General features: G+C 40.2%; 1 protein-coding gene across 6 annotated transcripts in view; it reads right to left on the minus strand.

Annotated features, from left to right (window-relative positions):
* LOC120225023 (ankyrin repeat and sterile alpha motif domain-containing protein 1B-like) overlaps nt 1-17,675 on the minus strand; it is an 82,847-nt gene that overhangs the window by 35,154 nt on the left and 30,018 nt on the right. For all 6 annotated transcript variants that reach the window (XM_039223252.1, XM_039223250.1, XM_039223248.1 and 3 more), the window contains one exon: nt 832-843. In XM_039223252.1, coding sequence (XP_039079183.1) covers nt 832-843 — 12 coding nt within the window. The remainder of the gene's footprint in view (nt 1-831; nt 844-17,675) is intronic.

Consider the following 17,675-nt stretch of genomic DNA (forward strand, 5'->3'; position numbering starts at 1 on the left):
CAAGTTAAAAACAACACACACACACACACACACGCACAATCAAACACACACCAAACACACTAATTTAAATGTAGGTCTCTCTTCTCTTGGGCTTAGCTGTGGTTTGGGCTTCTAAAGTGTCTGTCTTGCACTTGAGGATCTAAAAACAGCTTGTTCTGCTGCCTCCGTGGGTGAAGGAATACTCCTTTTCCCCGACACCAAAGGGAGAAATGGACATCTCTGTCGCCTACTGCAATTTCAAGCAACACTTCTTTGACTAGAGCTAAACCATGTCAGCGTTACCTCCAAGGGTGAGCTTAGCATTAGCAAAGTATGTGCTGCTGCTCCCCTTCTCCTGGCCACTCTTGCTTCAAGACAGGACTTCAAGGCTTTTTAACTATCTGAACGTGTGGCCAAAATAGGGGTTTAAAATACATCATTGTGAATTTTTTTTGAAACCCAGTCAAATCCCTAAGAGCTGGTATATTTACAGCACCATCACTTGTGACCACGTGGGATAGAATACCGCCCTACAACAACTGAGCCCTCTGGGAACAGCATGTATTTTGAGCCACAGCAAAACTGGACAGTCCAGGTAACAACCTACTTTATCATTCAGAGCTGCTGTATTTCCTTAGGCTATGTGCTTATGATGGATGTTCACTCTGGCTTAATGTGCTCAGAGTCTTCAGCTTCTATAGTTTTATGCATCTGCAAAAAGTTTCTCCACAATTTAGTATGTGTCTTTTCTGTTTAGTTTTATCATTCATCACGGGTCACCAACAGTCTGTGTACTTCATTTTCCACTATGGATCCTCCTAATAATCACATTAAACATCAAGAAGAACCTACCTGACAGTTAGCCTGATGGGTTTTCCAGATAAGACAGGTGGGAACAAAATAGGAGAGAAAATACATAAAAAGGTGAGGAAACTGTTTCAATAATTCACCAACAGCATAAGGTCATTAAAAAGTGAATGGAGAATAAGCTTTATCGATACATACAGATGCAGTGAAACTGTTATTTTAGGAATGGCTGTGGGCTTTTACAGACCTCGTCTCTCCTTTTCTGTTTTCTAATTACTCTATTTATCACACTGTCTAGTCTCACAACTGACACACCAGAACCCTCCACATCCAGTGTCCCACAATACCTGTCTCATGGATATTAAGGGAATCAGGAGAAAATATTACCCAATTTGCCATTTTAAAATTCTGCAGTGTGACTGGAATTAAAGAAGGCTTTTAGTTGGATAGTGTGATTGAAACTCACTGAACTCTAAAATAATAATTATATTACATCTTTCACTTGAGCCACAGAAAATGTGTTTCACATTTTCCTGATTGTTTTGACATATCTTTTGGATAGCTACTGTACCTGTTTTAAAGACAGAGAAAATAGATCAGTAAGAGTGTTACTATTTAGTATTTATTAAATGTTTCATACAGTATAGAAAAAAAAGTAGCACTCTTTAAGTGCTTTTAACTAGTTTTAAAATTACCCAAACTTGCTAGTTTTTTTCTGTCATTGCCAAAGAGATTTAGATACTTTTGTCTTTTTAATGCTTTATACAACCAACTTTTAAAAGTGTGCAAGGTAAATCAAAGGCAAAGGCAAACTTTTTAAAAAACTTAAAAAAAAATCAGTGTGCTGATTTTAAGGCAAACTCATGGGCTGAGCTCTGTAAAGACAGAGCTATAGCTGGCACCCACAGGCAGTGGCTTGGTGGACTGAATGAGTGTGTGAGAATTCTCTGCAGAGTAACAATGGATTGCAACAAATTACCTCACTCCTTGCCATGAATATATTCTCTCAGACAGATCTATCCACACCATCAAACAATATAAGATTAAAAGATCAACATTTCATTTAGTATTAAGAAAAGCCCCAAAGGGAGAAAACAAAACCATTTGTCATTCATTCAGCAATTGAGTGGTTATAGTAGGCAGCCCACTGTGTTGGGAAAGCTCAGAGTCTACTTCAGGGCACGTCACACAGACCTCAAGCTGTGTGCAAACTACAGTCTGCAGCAAGTGGCCGTCCCAAGTGTGGTATTGAGAAGACTGTGAGCCTGTGTCTGGGCTCAGTGGGAAAGGGGGCTGGGAATGAGGTCTGCCATGCAACAGGGAAAGCAAGAGGCAGAGCTACACACCACGTTCCGGGCCTGGTCTGCCACAGAGAGAAGCCACGATACAAATGCTGATAAATGCAACAGTGATACAGAGTGCCTCTAGAGAACTGAGCAGAGAGAGCCTCACTTTGCAGGAGAGAGTGGGGCAAGTCTTCATTATTCACTTGACAAGTGCTGACTGCCTGCTAGGGCTGACTGAGCTGTTCTTTCTTCTTTTTTTTTTTAATTTATTTTTTAAATTTACATCCAAGTTAGTTAGGATATAGTACAACAATGATTTCAGGAGTAGATTCCTTAATGCCCCTCACCCATTTCGCCCCTCCCCCTCCCCCAACCCCTCCAACAACCCTCTGTTTGTCCTCCGTATATAAGTCTGTTTTTGTCCCCCTCCCTGTTTTTATATTATTTTTGCTTCCCTTCCCTATGCTCATCTGTTTTGTATCTGAAAGTCCTCATATGAGTGACTGACTGAGCTGCTCTAAGAGGATGAACTGGGATTTTCCAGGGGCCAAAAGAGGACAAAATAGGCTGTTTTAGCAGAAGCATCAACATACGCACATGCCTGGAAATGAGAAATAATGTGGTGGGTTTGGGTAACTGGTGGAAGATGAAGCGGGTACAGTAGGTTTGGAAGGTTGTGACATACTCCTCCCATTTAGAATCCCCTGGAAGCTTTTAAGTAGGGAGGGACGCAATCAGAGCTGTGTTGCAGAAAGCCAGTGCTGGTGACTGGATGGACAGCTAGAGGTTGAATGCAGGAAGGGGAGGTGCAAACTCAAACAGGAGACCCTAAGCACCTGAGCTGAAACAGAAGTGCAAGAATGGAAGAGGGAGCCATAACTCCGATGAAGACGACTCAAGAGGCTCTGCTAACCCATCTGCTATGAAAAATGAGTGAGCAAGAAGAGGTCACAGATGAAGAGATGGTTAACTGAGATAAGGTATACTACAGGTGAACATGCTTGTGCATGAAAACCCCTTGAACACTGGTAATCAGGTGGAGATGTCCAGTAGGAATAAGAATCCGATCTGGAAATCTATGCACATAGCAGGGGTGCCTGAGGAAATGGGAGCAGATGAGGTGGCTCAAGGAGAGATCAAGAAGAAGGCTAAGAATCCTGTCTGGGGAAGATGATCCTTAAGGGGTGGGGCAGAAAGAAGCATCAAAGAAGCTGAAAAGAGTTGGAAGATGCCTGAGTTCAGTATCGCAGAAGTCAAGGGGCAGATTCCTTAGAAGGTGGGAGCAGTGTCTAATGCCAAGGGGACTGAAAACGGCTAAAAATCGAAGCCCGGCATTGTGGCTGACACACGTAGTCGCTGCTACATGTATTGGGTCTTCTGGGTGAGGTCCTTGGCTTTGGCAACTAGGACAGTTTGTTGCTGATTTTATGAAGAGCAGCGTGAAGAGAATGGTGGCGGCAGACAGAGGAAAGAACACAGAGGGGTGTGCTGTGATCATCAGTGAGAGGGAGTGGAGGGCTGGGGCAACGGACGGGCTGGGATACGGCTCTCCAGCTGAAATGAAGGCATCAGTGGCGACTTCTGTCCCTATACAAGGGTTCTACCTCATACGCTCAGCCAACATGGCCACAGAAGACCAGAGAAAAGGTGGTCGTGTCCTTTTTGTCCAGGTGCCCAGAGCCCCTGCTCTCCTAACTGGAGGCCTCACTGGCGTGCCCCGGCTGCAGGCTGTGTGCAGGCCACCGTGGACGGCAGTGCCGGCCGTGTCCATGCAGTCTAACCTGGAGCCCAAACTGAGCTGCTCTCCCACGGTGCGCGTGACAAGAAGATGATGGACCCTGGCTGGCTGCAGAGCCACTCTGGCAACTCTCCAAAGTCATACCTCCCCTTTAAGGCATTTAAAATTCTGGAGATAGAAATCCAAACTGTTTTAGAAGATTTTCTGTTGATATACTTTGACGAGCTTTCAAAGAGGTCTTTTCATACGCTATTTTAATGAAAGACGAAGACGCATCGAAGAAAGCAAATATACCGAGTCTTTAGGGGGAATAATCAGGCAAGAAATCCAATAAGTGCGACTTCATTTTGTGAAGGCTGTACAGACACCAAAATGTGAGTAGGGCTCCTGTCCAATCACAGACAGCCCACGTCCCGCCATCTCCATTTTCTCTTACGTGTTACAATTATTGTTTTCTTCTCCTTCCCAGGGATGGAGGCACTTAGTCTGGACTGACATCACTGCTCAAGTTACAAAGCGCTTACTCTCGGGTGACACTGGTCTCTGTGACCTATCTGCAAGCTTTGCTGTGATTCTGGTAGTTAATGCTCACATATATGTATGTATGTTGAACATTCAAGCCGTATTGATCTGTATAAACAGAATTATCTTCTTCAGGCCCTTTCCCCCAGTGAAATGCTCAGGGAAAACCTTATGTTATGGCTCTATTTTGTTTCTAGTTTTTTTTTTTTTTTTTTCCTACACCATATTCTTTGTGGACTTTCTGAGGCTTCCCTGAGCCCTCAAATTCCCTCCCCTTCAGTGCCAACTTTACAGGAGAGATTCATTTGTATGAGGACCTTTGGATACCTAAGCAGCTGAATACTCACGGGTAATACCCAAAATTAACTTAACTTTCATAGCATCTTGCTCTCCTGCTAAGAGCATTATAGTGATATTCAATTGTATTTTGTTCAGTTTCCCAAAATAAGATTATCATCCTTTTATTACTCTGAGAGAAACAATATTTAGTTATATAGGGATGCTACCTTTCTGAAATCCAAAATAAAGTGCAACTTTTGAATCTTAAATGCAAAGCCAGCTTTATATTTAGCACTTGGATTTATATTATCTGTAAGCATTTACATAGAATAGGGCTTGTAATTTCATATCTGGGGGTGGGCACCTGAGATACTGTTCTTAATAGGTAAAGTAACTAAACACTTTTAGAACATTTTTTTAAGAGGGATTTTTGGATACACCAAGGAAAGTAATACCATCTTTTTTTTCCCCTTTCCTTTTAAACTATATAAATTATGCACTGCTTGGAATCTTTGTATTGGTACTTTTATTTTATCCTTATAGCATGCTCCAAGAAGGGACATTTTCTCCTTTTCCAATGCAGAGTCAACAGTATGAGAATATCCTTTTGAGACTGCAGGGATGCTCTGGTCTCGGAGCATGGCTTTCCTAAGTGTCAGCGAGAGCAAAGAGGTTCACAACAGGGAGCACTTCAAGCGTGAGCCGTAATGTTGTGTTTGAGTCTGGAGTGATGTTTATGTTCCTAATGAGAATCATTTTGTGCCCCATAACCAGTACAGAGAGGGAACAGAGTGAGGCGGCCCATGGGGAGGATGTCGCCAACCCTTCATTCTTACAATATCCTGCTCATTTCCAGTGTATTTTAAACACAGACTGGGGAATAGATTTCTGGATGGGCTACTACCATCCAGCTCACACTACATTTTTAACCTACACATGGCTACCCTGAGAGTGCTTTCTAGTTAGATATTCAGTGCTGAGTCATAACTATTAATTGTGCCATATAATATTTTCTTCAGTTTGTCTCAAAGCTTGATTATTACATTCAGTTTCAGCAACTAAATTAAAATAGGATCAATCATGTTTGGTAGCCTTAAGTGCCTTTCAAATGATTTAAAAAATGTAGAAAACAAGCAGTATCGTATTTTGTATTCAGTGAAACTAGATATGCTGCGGAGGTTGTAAGAGAGAGAAAGCAGACCACAGACCTGCCATTTGAAATGTGCCTTTACCCTTCAGAAGTCAGTTTCAATGTCATTTTCTGGGAAAGCTTTGTGTGGCTTCACAGCCTGACAGGATGGCTACTTCTTGCTCCTCAGACCTGCCCTATGAACCTCTGCCACTCTCCCTTGGGGTTCGCTGCCCTGGGTCTCGGGTTTGTTTCCTCACCATACAGGGAATTCCTGGAGGATGGCCCACATCTTTCTTGATTTGTCTCTGATCTCCTGCATAATGAATGACTAGCACATGGTCTTAGGTTGAGCCCTATGACATTGCCAGTTTTTATGGGTCAAAAGAAAAGGTGAAATATCAACAATTTCATAGGGTTCAATCTAACAGCTGCTGAAATCCATGGTTATTAAGTAAATGAGCAAATGAATGAATGTGTGGTAATGAGCACAAGGCAGCTTTATAAAGAAGAACTGCAGTGCCAGCCTCTTAGTGCACCAGGAGCTCAGCAGACTTCTCAGAGTCTGATGCCCAGAGCCAGGCATGGAGGCCTTGAAAGAGCTTGGAGGAGAACCACAGATGTGATTAGAGATAAGCCGGGAGATCCTGATGGGATGGGAAAGCCTCACAGACCTTGTGATTTGTCAGCCTCAAGGAGAGAAGGCTTAGGTCTTCATTTTTGCAGTAGGAACTGGTTCAAACTGCAAGTGCTGAGAAGGAAAGACTTTTTTTTTTTTTTAATTTTTTTAATGTTTTATTTATTTCTAGGAGAGAGAGAGAGACAGCGTGAGCAGGGGAGTGTCAGAGAGAGAGGGAGTCACAGACTGAAACAGGCTCCAGGCTCTGAGCTGGCAATCAGCACAGGGCCCGACGTGGGGCTCGAACCCACGAACCGCGAGATCATGACCTAAGCGAAAGTCGGATGCTTAACCGACTAAGCCACCCAGGCGCCCCGAGAAGGAAAGACTTCTTGAGAGAGAGAGGGAAAGAGCGAGAGAAAGAGAGAACAGGAGAAATATTAGGGGCAGCTGGGAAGTTTTCCCCTCTGGATGTCTTTAAAAATAGTCCTGACTCTTATTTGTCACTGATGACTTAGGGGTAAGTCTCATTTGGCTGGGAAATGAGGCCAAATGACTTCTCAAGGGCTTTTCTGGTCAGGAGAAGCCTGACACCAGGGCTGGGTGAATACAGATCCTGGAAAGACCATGTGACAAGAGCAGACGGTGGGCAGGCAGCCATTCTAACCACTCCCCTGGCACAAGACACGGCTATTGTACTGCCAAGTGTAACTCATACAGCCTGGCCAAATCCAGTACAGCGCAAAGTGATGTCCTCTATCTCCACTCCTCTGGCCTGGCTGCTTTCCAGGGACCATGACAGAATGACTCCACCAGGCAGCCCAACTGCACAACAGACTCAACAGGAGTGCCCAGCGGAACAAGGCAGCGGTTCTAAAACTTCTGTGGGCATTTGAATCACATGGGAGGCTTGGTAAATAACAGATTGCTGGGCCTCATGCGTAGAGTTTCTGATTCAGTGAGTGTTATGAACTGACTGTGATCTCCCAAACTTCTTATGTTGAATCCTAATGCCCAAATGTATTCGGAGTTGGGGCCTTTGGGAGGTGCTTAGGTCATGAGTGGAGCTGTGAACGGGATTAAGTGTGCTTATAAAAGGGTCCTCTTCCATCATGAGAGGGCACAGTGAAGATGGCTGTCTATGAGCCAGGAAGAGGGCCCTCACCTGACACCATATCTGCCAGTGTCTTGACTTGGTGACTTCTCAGGCTTCAGAACCATGAGAAATAAATTTCTCTCAGTTAAATGGTATTTTTATTATGGCAGCCTGAGAAACCAAGACAGGGAGTCTGAGGTAGGGCCTAAGATTTTGCATTTATAACAAATTTCCAGATGCTACTGCTGCTACCACAGTTTGAAAACTTCTGTTCTAAAAACACAACTGATTTTTCGGGCTCCTGGGTGGTGCAGATGGTTAAGCATCTGACCCCTCATCTTGGCTCAGGTCATGATCTCACAGTTCATGAATTCAAGTTTGGCATCAGCCTCCATGCTGATGGTGTGCAGCCTGCCTGGAATTCTGTCTCTCCTTCTCTCTACCCCTTCCCTGCTTGTGCACACTTGCTCTCTCGCTCTCTCTCAAAATAACAAGTTAAAAAAATACAGTTGATTTTTGATTGAAAGTCACTGTCAGAACTGTTCTCTGCTGCTATGTATGTAAACTCAGTTGTAGTGCATCCTACATTAATTCAGAAAGAAGTTAATTTATCAAAACACAGCATCCTCCATTTGACAAGTGATTTCCAAAAGTCCTTAGTTAGCACTTAGTTACAGCTCTTGGTCTTCAGAGCAAATAACAAGAATTATTTAATCTTCCATAGTTTCTCAGGGACTGTGAAAGTATAAAACAGCCTTCACATAAAATAAAGAGTTCAGGTCATAAAGGTATTCTAGAGGTACTTCTAGAATAGATGTTGATCAGACAGAGCTGACAGGCCCAGAGGTCACATTGAAGATGTACGGTTTCTCATAAAAGTTCCCCAGTTCTCCCTCAACTAGGAACACATCATGGATATTAAGTATACACCCTTGAGAGCTGTGACAAGCAAACACTAACACACTTTTGTGTACTGCTTCTGGAAGTATACACTGGAACAAGGTTTTTAGAAGGCAGTTTGGCAATTTTTACCCAGAGTTTCAAGATGTGTATACTTTTGACCTAGCCATTCTATATTTAGTGGCTAATTCTAAGGAAAGAAACAGACATGTTGTATAAGAGGTAGGTATAAAGATGTAGCTCACAGTGTTGGTTATAATTTGAAAAGATTCAAAATGACCTAATGAACAATAAGGGGAACTGGTTGAATAAGTTTCGTTCAGTTATTGATTGGAATATTGTTCAACCACTATAAGTTATGTTGAAGATAAATATTTATTGGAGTAAAAACATTTTAAAATATATTGTTATATTAAAAGTAGACTAGAAAATGGAAAACAGTAGGCACAGTATATTTCTATTTCTTTCTAGAAAAGAGATGCCTATGAATGCATGATTAGTTTGCAGGATTACATGGGAACAAGGTGTTAACAGAGAGGTGTTTACCATCTCTGTGTGATAAAATTACAATCGTTTTTTAAAAATATTTATTTATTTGTTTGTTTATTTATTTATTTTTGAAAGAGTGAGAGAGGGTGAGGGAAAAAAACTCCCAAGCAGGCTCTGTGCTATCAGTGCAGAGCCTGATGTGGGGCTTGATGTCATGAATCGTGGGATCATAGCTTGAGCTGAAATAAGAGTCAGATTGCTCAACCTACTGAGCCACCCAGGCACCCCAACAACTGCTTTTTATTTTCCATTTCCCTATCTCTGTTTAAAACTGGATAACAATGAATGTTTATTACTTTTGTAATAATAAAATGAGAAGTTTTAAAAATGTATATATATAATTTTTTAGTTAAAAAGCTAATTGTATGGGAATGCAAACTGGTGCAGCCACTCTGGAAAACAGGATGGAGGTTCATCAAAAAATTAAAAATAGAACTACCCTATGACCCAGCAATTGCACTACTGGGTATTTATCAAAGGGATACAGGTATGCTGTTTTGAAGGGGTACATGCACCCCAATGTTTACAGCAGCACTACTAACAATAGCTAAAGTATGGAAAGAGCCCAAATGTCCATTAATGGATGAATGGATAAAGAAGATGTGGCATATGTACAATGGAGTATTATTCAACAATCAAAAAGAATGAAATCTTGCCATTTACAACTATGTAGGTGGAGCCAGAAGGTATTATGCTAAGTGACATTAGTCAGAGAAAGACAAATATCATATGACTTCACTCATATGAGGACTTTAAGATACAAAACAGATGAACATAAGGGAAGGGAAGCAAAAATAATATAAAAACAGGGAAGGGAACAAAACCTAAGAGACTCTTAAATATAGAGAAAAGAGGGTTACTGGAGGGGTGGGATGGGCTAAACAGGTAAGGGGCATTAAGGAATCTACTCCCAAAATCACTGTTGCACCATATGCTACCTAACTTGGATGTAAATTAAAAAATAAATAAATTATTAACAATAAAATTAGGGGCGCCTGGGTGGCTTAGTCGGTTAAGCGTCCAACTTTCGCTTAGGTCATGATCTCGCGGTTCGTGGATTCGGGCCCCGTGTCGGGCTCTGTGCTGACTGCCAGCTCAGAGCCTGGATCCTGTTTCAGAGTCTGTGACTCCCTCTCTCTCTGACCCTCCCCTGCTCACGCTGTCTCTCTCTCTCTAGAAATAAATAAAACATTTAAAAAAAAAAACAATAAAATTAAAAAACTTTAAAAAAGCTAATTGTAAACATGTGAAAAAATACACCAACTTGTTCAATCCATTACTTATTAGAACAAGTTAAAAGTATGTGTGGGGTCATGTTGAACTTATGAAGAAGGGACCCAGTGATAAGCTCCTTCTCCAGGAGGCACTGCAGTACAGTGAATAACAGCACAGAAGGCCATGTTTGGATTCCTGTCTTGGCTCCACTGTGTGTCAAGGCATTTAACCTCTATGTCTTAGTTATTTCATCTGTAAAACAGGTATGTTAATATAGCATTGACGTTGTAGAGCTCTGAGGCATGCATAAGCCAGTGCCCAGAATGTAGTGAGTATCAACAAATTGTAGCCATTATGCTTATTCTGAGGATGAATGCTTTCACTTAGCTGCTTTCCAAAGTACATCCTCCCACTGTCAAAAGAGAGTAGAAGTAAAGTAAAGATCTGTGAGCATAACTGAATAATCTCTGGGTTACATGCTAGGATAGCAGTGAAATAGTGATTCAAACAATGAACATTCAGCAGAGCAATATATCTGGACCAATGACAATGGACTCAGTATGTTTAGAAAGAGAGCTTAAGTGGAATTAAAGGGAGAAGAGGCCCATAAATCTTTCACTGATGTAGAATAGTAAGGGTGTGTAAAGATGACATGAGATGAGATGGTTGGAATTGTTCAGTCTTCCTGTGGGAGGACCCCTAGGAAATCACTCACAAAGCAAAAGTATAAGTGAGCAAAGCTTAGCAGTGAGCAGTTAGAAATGCCGTTTCTTTGTGTGTACTGTTATTTTAATATACGCTCATATTTATGAGCTTAGACCTGTACTGACCTGGCTCCTGTAGTACTTGGGAGGGAGCAAAAAATGAAGTATTTGATTCTTCCCTGAAACTTGGGCAAATGGAGACTTTAAAAAAATAGCTGTTTGCACATTTTCCCTAAGCCTGGTTCCTAAATAGTAGTCCCTGAAATGATTTCTGGAAATGACAATCCCCATAGATGGGAGTTGCAAAGGGAACTAAACAGGACTTCAGAGAGAGAGCACAGAGGAGAGGGGCATAGAGAGAATTCCAAGCAGGCTTCATGCTGTCAGCACAGAGCCTGACACTGGGCTTGAACTCACAAACCATGAGATCGTGACAAGCACAGGAAAAAGACAGTCTTCACACTTTGACCAAGGCACAATTGTTTGGAAATGTATATATTTGAAAATTCAACTTTAGAATTGCTTCTCGATTGAAAGTTTAAAAATGAGACAAGTTAAGGGGAATGGACTCTACAAGAAACCTACACTATGGTATCTGTACTATCTAAGCCCTTTGGGAAATAAAGACTTCCTAACTTAAATTTGCTAGAAAATCTGCTTATTCCTGACTTTAAAAAAATTCCTATCTTGCACTGAGAAGGCAGAGTTCTACCTGATTGTAGTTGAAAACAGGTATTTTTCTTTTCTTTTTTTTTTTTTTTTTTTATTTTATTTCTAGGAGAGAGAGAGAGAGAGAGAGCGTGAGCAGGGGAGGGTCAGAGAGAGAGGGAGTCATAGACTGAAACAGGCTCCAGGCTCTGAGCTGGCAGTCAGCACAGAGCCTGACGCGGGGCTCGAACCCACGAACCGCGAGTACATGACCTAAGCGAAAGTCGGACGCTTAACCGACTAAGCCACCCAGGCACCCCAGGTATTTTTCTTTTCTTAAAAGAGAAATTGCCTTGAGCACAAACACCTGTGAACAATACTAATCATCAACTATGGGATTAGAGAAAGTCAGATTTCACAGAGTATTAAATTGAATATAATAGCCTACCTCTTATAGTAGCAGATGTTTCCTAATGGTGTATTTAATTAGGGAAGTGATTGAATAGTGTATATTAGTGATAATTATACCCGGAGGCAAAATTCTGGGCTGGGGGGTTGGGGTATGTGTAAGTCTGGGGAGGCAAAGAGGAATAGTAGAACGTCATCTGGCCAGAGTAAATCCCTCATTTGAGCAACCACTGTGCGTCTTAGAATCTTTGAAGTGGGAATTACTCATACCACTTCACCACCAAGAGAACACTGAAAGGCCAAAGCAACCTATTTATTGCTTTGTAAAGTTCAGTCCTGTGGATACATTATTTAGAAGAGGCAAGCTAACTCCCAATCGATTTAGGAACCAGCTACTTCTCCAAAACATAAAACTGCAAAATTACATTTACCATTTTATCAACAGTTTCCCATCATTTTCTTTCCCTCATGGTAATAGCCATTAAAAACTGGTTCTATGTTCTATCGGGAACACGTTAGGGGCATCATATTCAGGATCCCAAAGCTAATGCTTCCCCTCAGGAATCCTTTCAGAAATGAAGCCTGTCTTTGAGCACAGATTTAGCTGGAAAACCCAACCAGTAACATAAAAGGCAGCACTAAATGAATATGTTCAGATTAAGTAGATATTTCTTACAACTTCTCACATATACTACTAATATATGTTTTTAGACTTTAATTTTAACTAGAAATGTCTGTAAAGCTGTCACAGTAAAAGAAATAGCCAAGTTGTACTATTAAAGAGTGAAATAATTCATAGAAATCATTTGTCCTGAAAGTGTGCCTCAATATCAAGGCATATCTAATCTCTTAGGCTTTTATTAAAGAAAACTCTGAAAGAGAAGACAAAAACTGCAATTTTACTTAAAAAATTATCAGGGTTTAATGTAAGTTCCTATTGATTCTTCTTCACTAAAAACAATTCAGAAGATAATTTTAAGAGGGTTTGGATCCAGGAAAAAAAATCTTGAGACGAAAACCTGCATATAAATGTTTATAGTGCTTCTGTTCATAATTGCCAAAACCTGGAGGCAACCAAGATGGTCTTCAATAGGTAAAGGATAAATAAACTATGGTACATCCATACAATGGAATATTATTCAGTTGATAAAAAGGAAGATCTATTGGGACACCTGGGTGGCTCAGTAGGTTAAGCATCCAACTTTGGCCCAGGTCACAAGATCATAGTTCAGGAGTTTGAGCCCTGTGTCAGGCTCTGTGTTGACACCTCAGAGGCTGGAACCTGCTTCAGATTCTGTGTCTCCCTCTCTCTCTGTCACTCCCCAGCTCTCGCTCTCTCTCTCTTTCTCCCAAAAATAAATAAACATTAAAAGAAGAGCTATCAAACCACAAAAGACATAGAAGAAGGAAGCTTAAAAGCATATTGCTAAATAAATGAAAGAAGACAGTCTAAAAAGGGTACATACTGTATGATTCCAACTATTTGACATTCTGGAAAAGATGGAAGACAGTAAAAAGACATCCCCTGGTTGCTAGGGGACAGGGGACAGAAGAGATGAACAAGTGGAGCACAGGAGATTTTTAGGGCATGAAACAATTCTTTATGATAACGTAATGGTTGCATTTGTCAAAACCCCAAACACTGTGTAACACCGAGAATGAACTCTAATGTAAACCACAGACTTCAGTTAATAACAATATTGTTCATAATTGTGACAAATGTACCACATCAATGTAAGATATTAATATGTGAAACTAGGAAGGAGATTATGGAGGGGGTATGTTCAATAACTCTGCACTTTATGCTTAATTTTCCTATTAACCTAAAACTGCTCTAAAAAGCAAAGTCTGTTAGAAAAATTATAAGGTAATTTGAGGAGGAAAAAGGCTGGCTGACCTGAACAGAAAAGTGATTCCATACTGTAGAATGATGTGAATTACTATCATCTCACACATATTAGTTTATGATGGCCTATTTTTGATTGAAATAATATGTATATAATAAAATACTAGGACATCGGTGTAGAATTATCTTGGTTTCAGAACTGGAGGGAACCTTAGAGATAAACAGGCTTAGATTGGGGCACCTGGATGGCTCAGTCGGTTGAGCATCTGACTTTGGCTCAGGTCGTGATTGTGTGGTCTGTGAGTTCGGGCCTCGTGTCGGGCTCTGTGCTGACAGCTCAGAGCCTGGAGCTTGTTTTGGATTCTGTGTCTCCCTCTTTCTGCCCCTCCCCCAGTCATGCTTTGTCTCTCTCTCTCTCAAAAATAAATAAACATTAAAAAAATTTTTTTAAAAAAACCAGGCTTTTGATAAACTTAGAAATTAACCGTTTGTGACCACCAAACACTCCAAATGTTTCTAAAGGGTAACATTGTGTTTGGTTTGTGCTGGGGCAAAGTACATGTACTTAAGTATTGTGGAAAAAAAATATAGTTGCTTAGGATGCAATAAAAACTCTCCAGAAATTTTTATTTAGATTAACACATTGGAAAGTACCTCAAATTACTATATATATCTGTGCCTACGTGGTTTAAGTTCGCTAATTTTAGACTCTTTGAGGGTTTCTAAAGCTCTTTATCAACATAAATGATCCACATTTCAGCTACTTTATTTTGTTTTTAATCTTTTAAGTATTTCTTTTGAGAGAGAAAGAGAGGGAGGGGCAGAGACAGAGGGAGAGAGAGAGAATCCCAAGCAGGCTCTGCGCTGCCAGTGCAGAACCTCATGTGGGGATTTAACTCACGAATGGTGAGATGACGACCTGAGCTGAAATGAAGAGTCAGATGCTTAACCAACTGACCCACCCAGGTGCCCCTACATTTTCAGCTATTTTAAAACTCCGGGCAATAAATGCTCCACTGGCTCATTAGAGAGGTGGTGCAGCCTTGGGTTTGGAGTTTGGTCGTGGAACTAGAGCACCTAGGTTCAAACCCTGGCTGCACCGCTTGCTAGCTGGGTAACCTTGGGTAAGTTATCTAACTGTCGTTGGCCTTTGGGGACAACAGCAATACTCACTCACGATTAAGTGAATTAATGCACATAATCACATGTGCAGGGCCTGGTCTACAGCTGTTGAGTGATAACTGTTATTAGTACTGATAAGCTGATTTTAGGAGACTATGCCTGAAGGTCATTTTGGGGATCATCTATGATGATCCTGTAGGTTGATGAAAACATGAAGACCCCTCTCTAGTGAAACTTCTCCTACTTTGGGGGAATTATGTGTTAACTTGTAGGATTTCTCCACTGAACTGTGAACTCAGTGGGAGCAGGAGCCAAATCTTAGTTATCTTTGTTGATAAAGTACATCAAGGAAGTGTTTCTCAGAATAAAGAACTGTACTGATTTACTTCTTACTGGGAAAGAAATTTTAATTTCAGCTAAAATGCACACCGTTGAATTGAAAACATCTTTTTTTTTTTTTTAACACTCGAAGAGTTAAAAACCAGGTAAAGTTTTTTTTTGTTTTGTTTTGTTTTTAAACCAGGTAAAGTTTTAATCCAAAGTAATTCAGCCTAATGATATTACTATATATCAACATTTAAGATCACCAGTCCTACAGTATTTCCCCTGTAGACTTGATTATTCTGGGACTTTTGACTGGAATGCTACCATGTTGAAAACAGAAAAAATAGGGACTTGAAGTTCAAACTGAAAATTAACTGCAAGTTGAGATCCATACCATTTTCAGTTGGTGAGAGTTCTAATTCATAATACAAGAGTTCAGATAACAGCAAACCTGCATTTCTAGTTTCGAAAGGCTCTAGTAAATCCACTGAGTGCAACTTTAAGCCACTGTACCAAAGACTGATATTCATTTAATCAAGATGGGAGATAGGGGCTCGTGATATTCTAAGAAGCAATAAATTTCCTATTTTCATGTAAACTCTCCCAAATAAACACCAAGGGTAGCAAGCCAGAAAAATGTCTCAATGAACAGAAGAATGGCTTCTAAACAGACAAGCCTTTTCTGTTTCATTTTAAGCAACAGACAAGTATTTAACTAAATTATTCTCCACTGACACTATTAAAATGGCTTTCCTGTTTATCAGAATGGAATTTCAGATCCACTTAATTTCAAGAAATTGACTGAAATTCAAATCACAAATCTGTGATTTTAAATGGTGCTATGTGCTCTATGCACTATTTATGTGGATTACAGCATCAAAGTAGCTGAATTGACTGAGATAATTGAGTTAAGAGTATTAAATCAGAGATGCCAAATTAATTTCTTAGACGTGTTCATAAATAGCTCTAAAATTATGATGAAGCTTGATGATTGAAAAGTGTTCCCATTTTATTGGTCATTGGTGACATAATTTAGATCAGATATACATTGAGGATACCAGATTCCCAGAATTATAAAACCATGAACAAAGACCCCTACAGGGCATCTAGTCCAATGTCCTCATTTTCTAAGTACGAAAACAAGGCCCAGGAGAAGGAGGCACGTGCAATAGTTAAATGCTTGAGTCAGACCTGCGTTCTGGTTCCAGATTGGCAAATTATTTACTATGTGACCTCGGGAAAGTTACTTAACCTCTGTCAGCCTTGGTCTCTTCTAATGTAAAGTGGGGGTAAGGACAGTACAGTACTAATCTCTAGGTTTGTGATAGGATTCAGAGGGATAAACTTGCAAAGCACCCAGCATAGAAGACTGGCACGTTTTACCTACTCAGTAAATATTAGCAGTTATTGTTATTATGACTAAGAGTGACTTCCAAAGCATGTAAGCAGCAACAAAACCAGAACATAGAGTTCCTGACACATATCACAGCTTTTTTCATCTAAATATAGTAACTGGGATAAAGATTCACTGGCATCGACAATAGAAGTATAACTCTACATCATATAAAAGGATAAGTATTTTCAGTCTTTTTGCTACTGAACTGATCCAAATATTAAATCAGTGATCACATACTGAGGTGTCAGTCTCATGAAGATTCACATGCCCTCAGCCTTCCAAGAGGAATCAGTATTACATATTGTCTTCATAACTGTTTTAGTTTAATTCGATGCTTTTAAATATTTCCCACCCAACACTGCTTATATAAAATAAGTGATAATGTATACTGGCCACAAATAAGAGTTCAGGTTCACTTGCTGACAAACTTAAATTTGACTCTGGTTAGTTGCTATATGGAGTAAGTCTACTATTCTCAATCTGTACGGTCAGTCAGATAGCGCCACACCCTCCATCTGCTATGGAGGAAGCAAGAATAAAGAATATAGAAAAAAAAAAGCTAAAGTGGGTGTGCAGAGTGAGTAAGACTCCGTCTGGCTAATACAGACTCCTAGGAATCCAGCAAACGCCAATCACAGGCATTTCCAATTGCCCTTTTTGTCAACATTTACTGCCCTTACATGATTTAACTCAGAGTTGAATGTTTTTTTCTATACTAAAAAAAGCCCAACAACCCAGAGTAATTAAGAATTAATACTCATAAAGAATATTAGCTTTATAAAGTATGCTCTCAATACTTTAGCATTTGATAATTTTTTAGTTAATTGGTGGTCTTTATAGTAAATGTTCTCAAACTGGCAGGTAGGTGCTTAAAGGATTTTCTTGCAACCAACTAAAGACCATTTTTTTTTAATCTGGAGAATGACCAATGCATATACAATTAACTTTAAATCTTTAAAAATAAGAGTAAATATAATATGGCATAAATACATCAAATGGACATCAACTCAAACTACAGGGAGATAAACTCAAGTATAAACATGAACAAAGCCCAAACACTTTTTTATGGAACAGCAATGTGATTCAATAGACCAACAGATGAAGAAAA

This window comes from Hyaena hyaena, unplaced genomic scaffold, assembly GCF_003009895.1.
Source record: "Hyaena hyaena isolate Hyena2069 unplaced genomic scaffold, ASM300989v1 scaffold_1305, whole genome shotgun sequence".
In the NCBI taxonomy this organism is placed as follows: domain Eukaryota; kingdom Metazoa; phylum Chordata; class Mammalia; order Carnivora; family Hyaenidae; genus Hyaena; species Hyaena hyaena.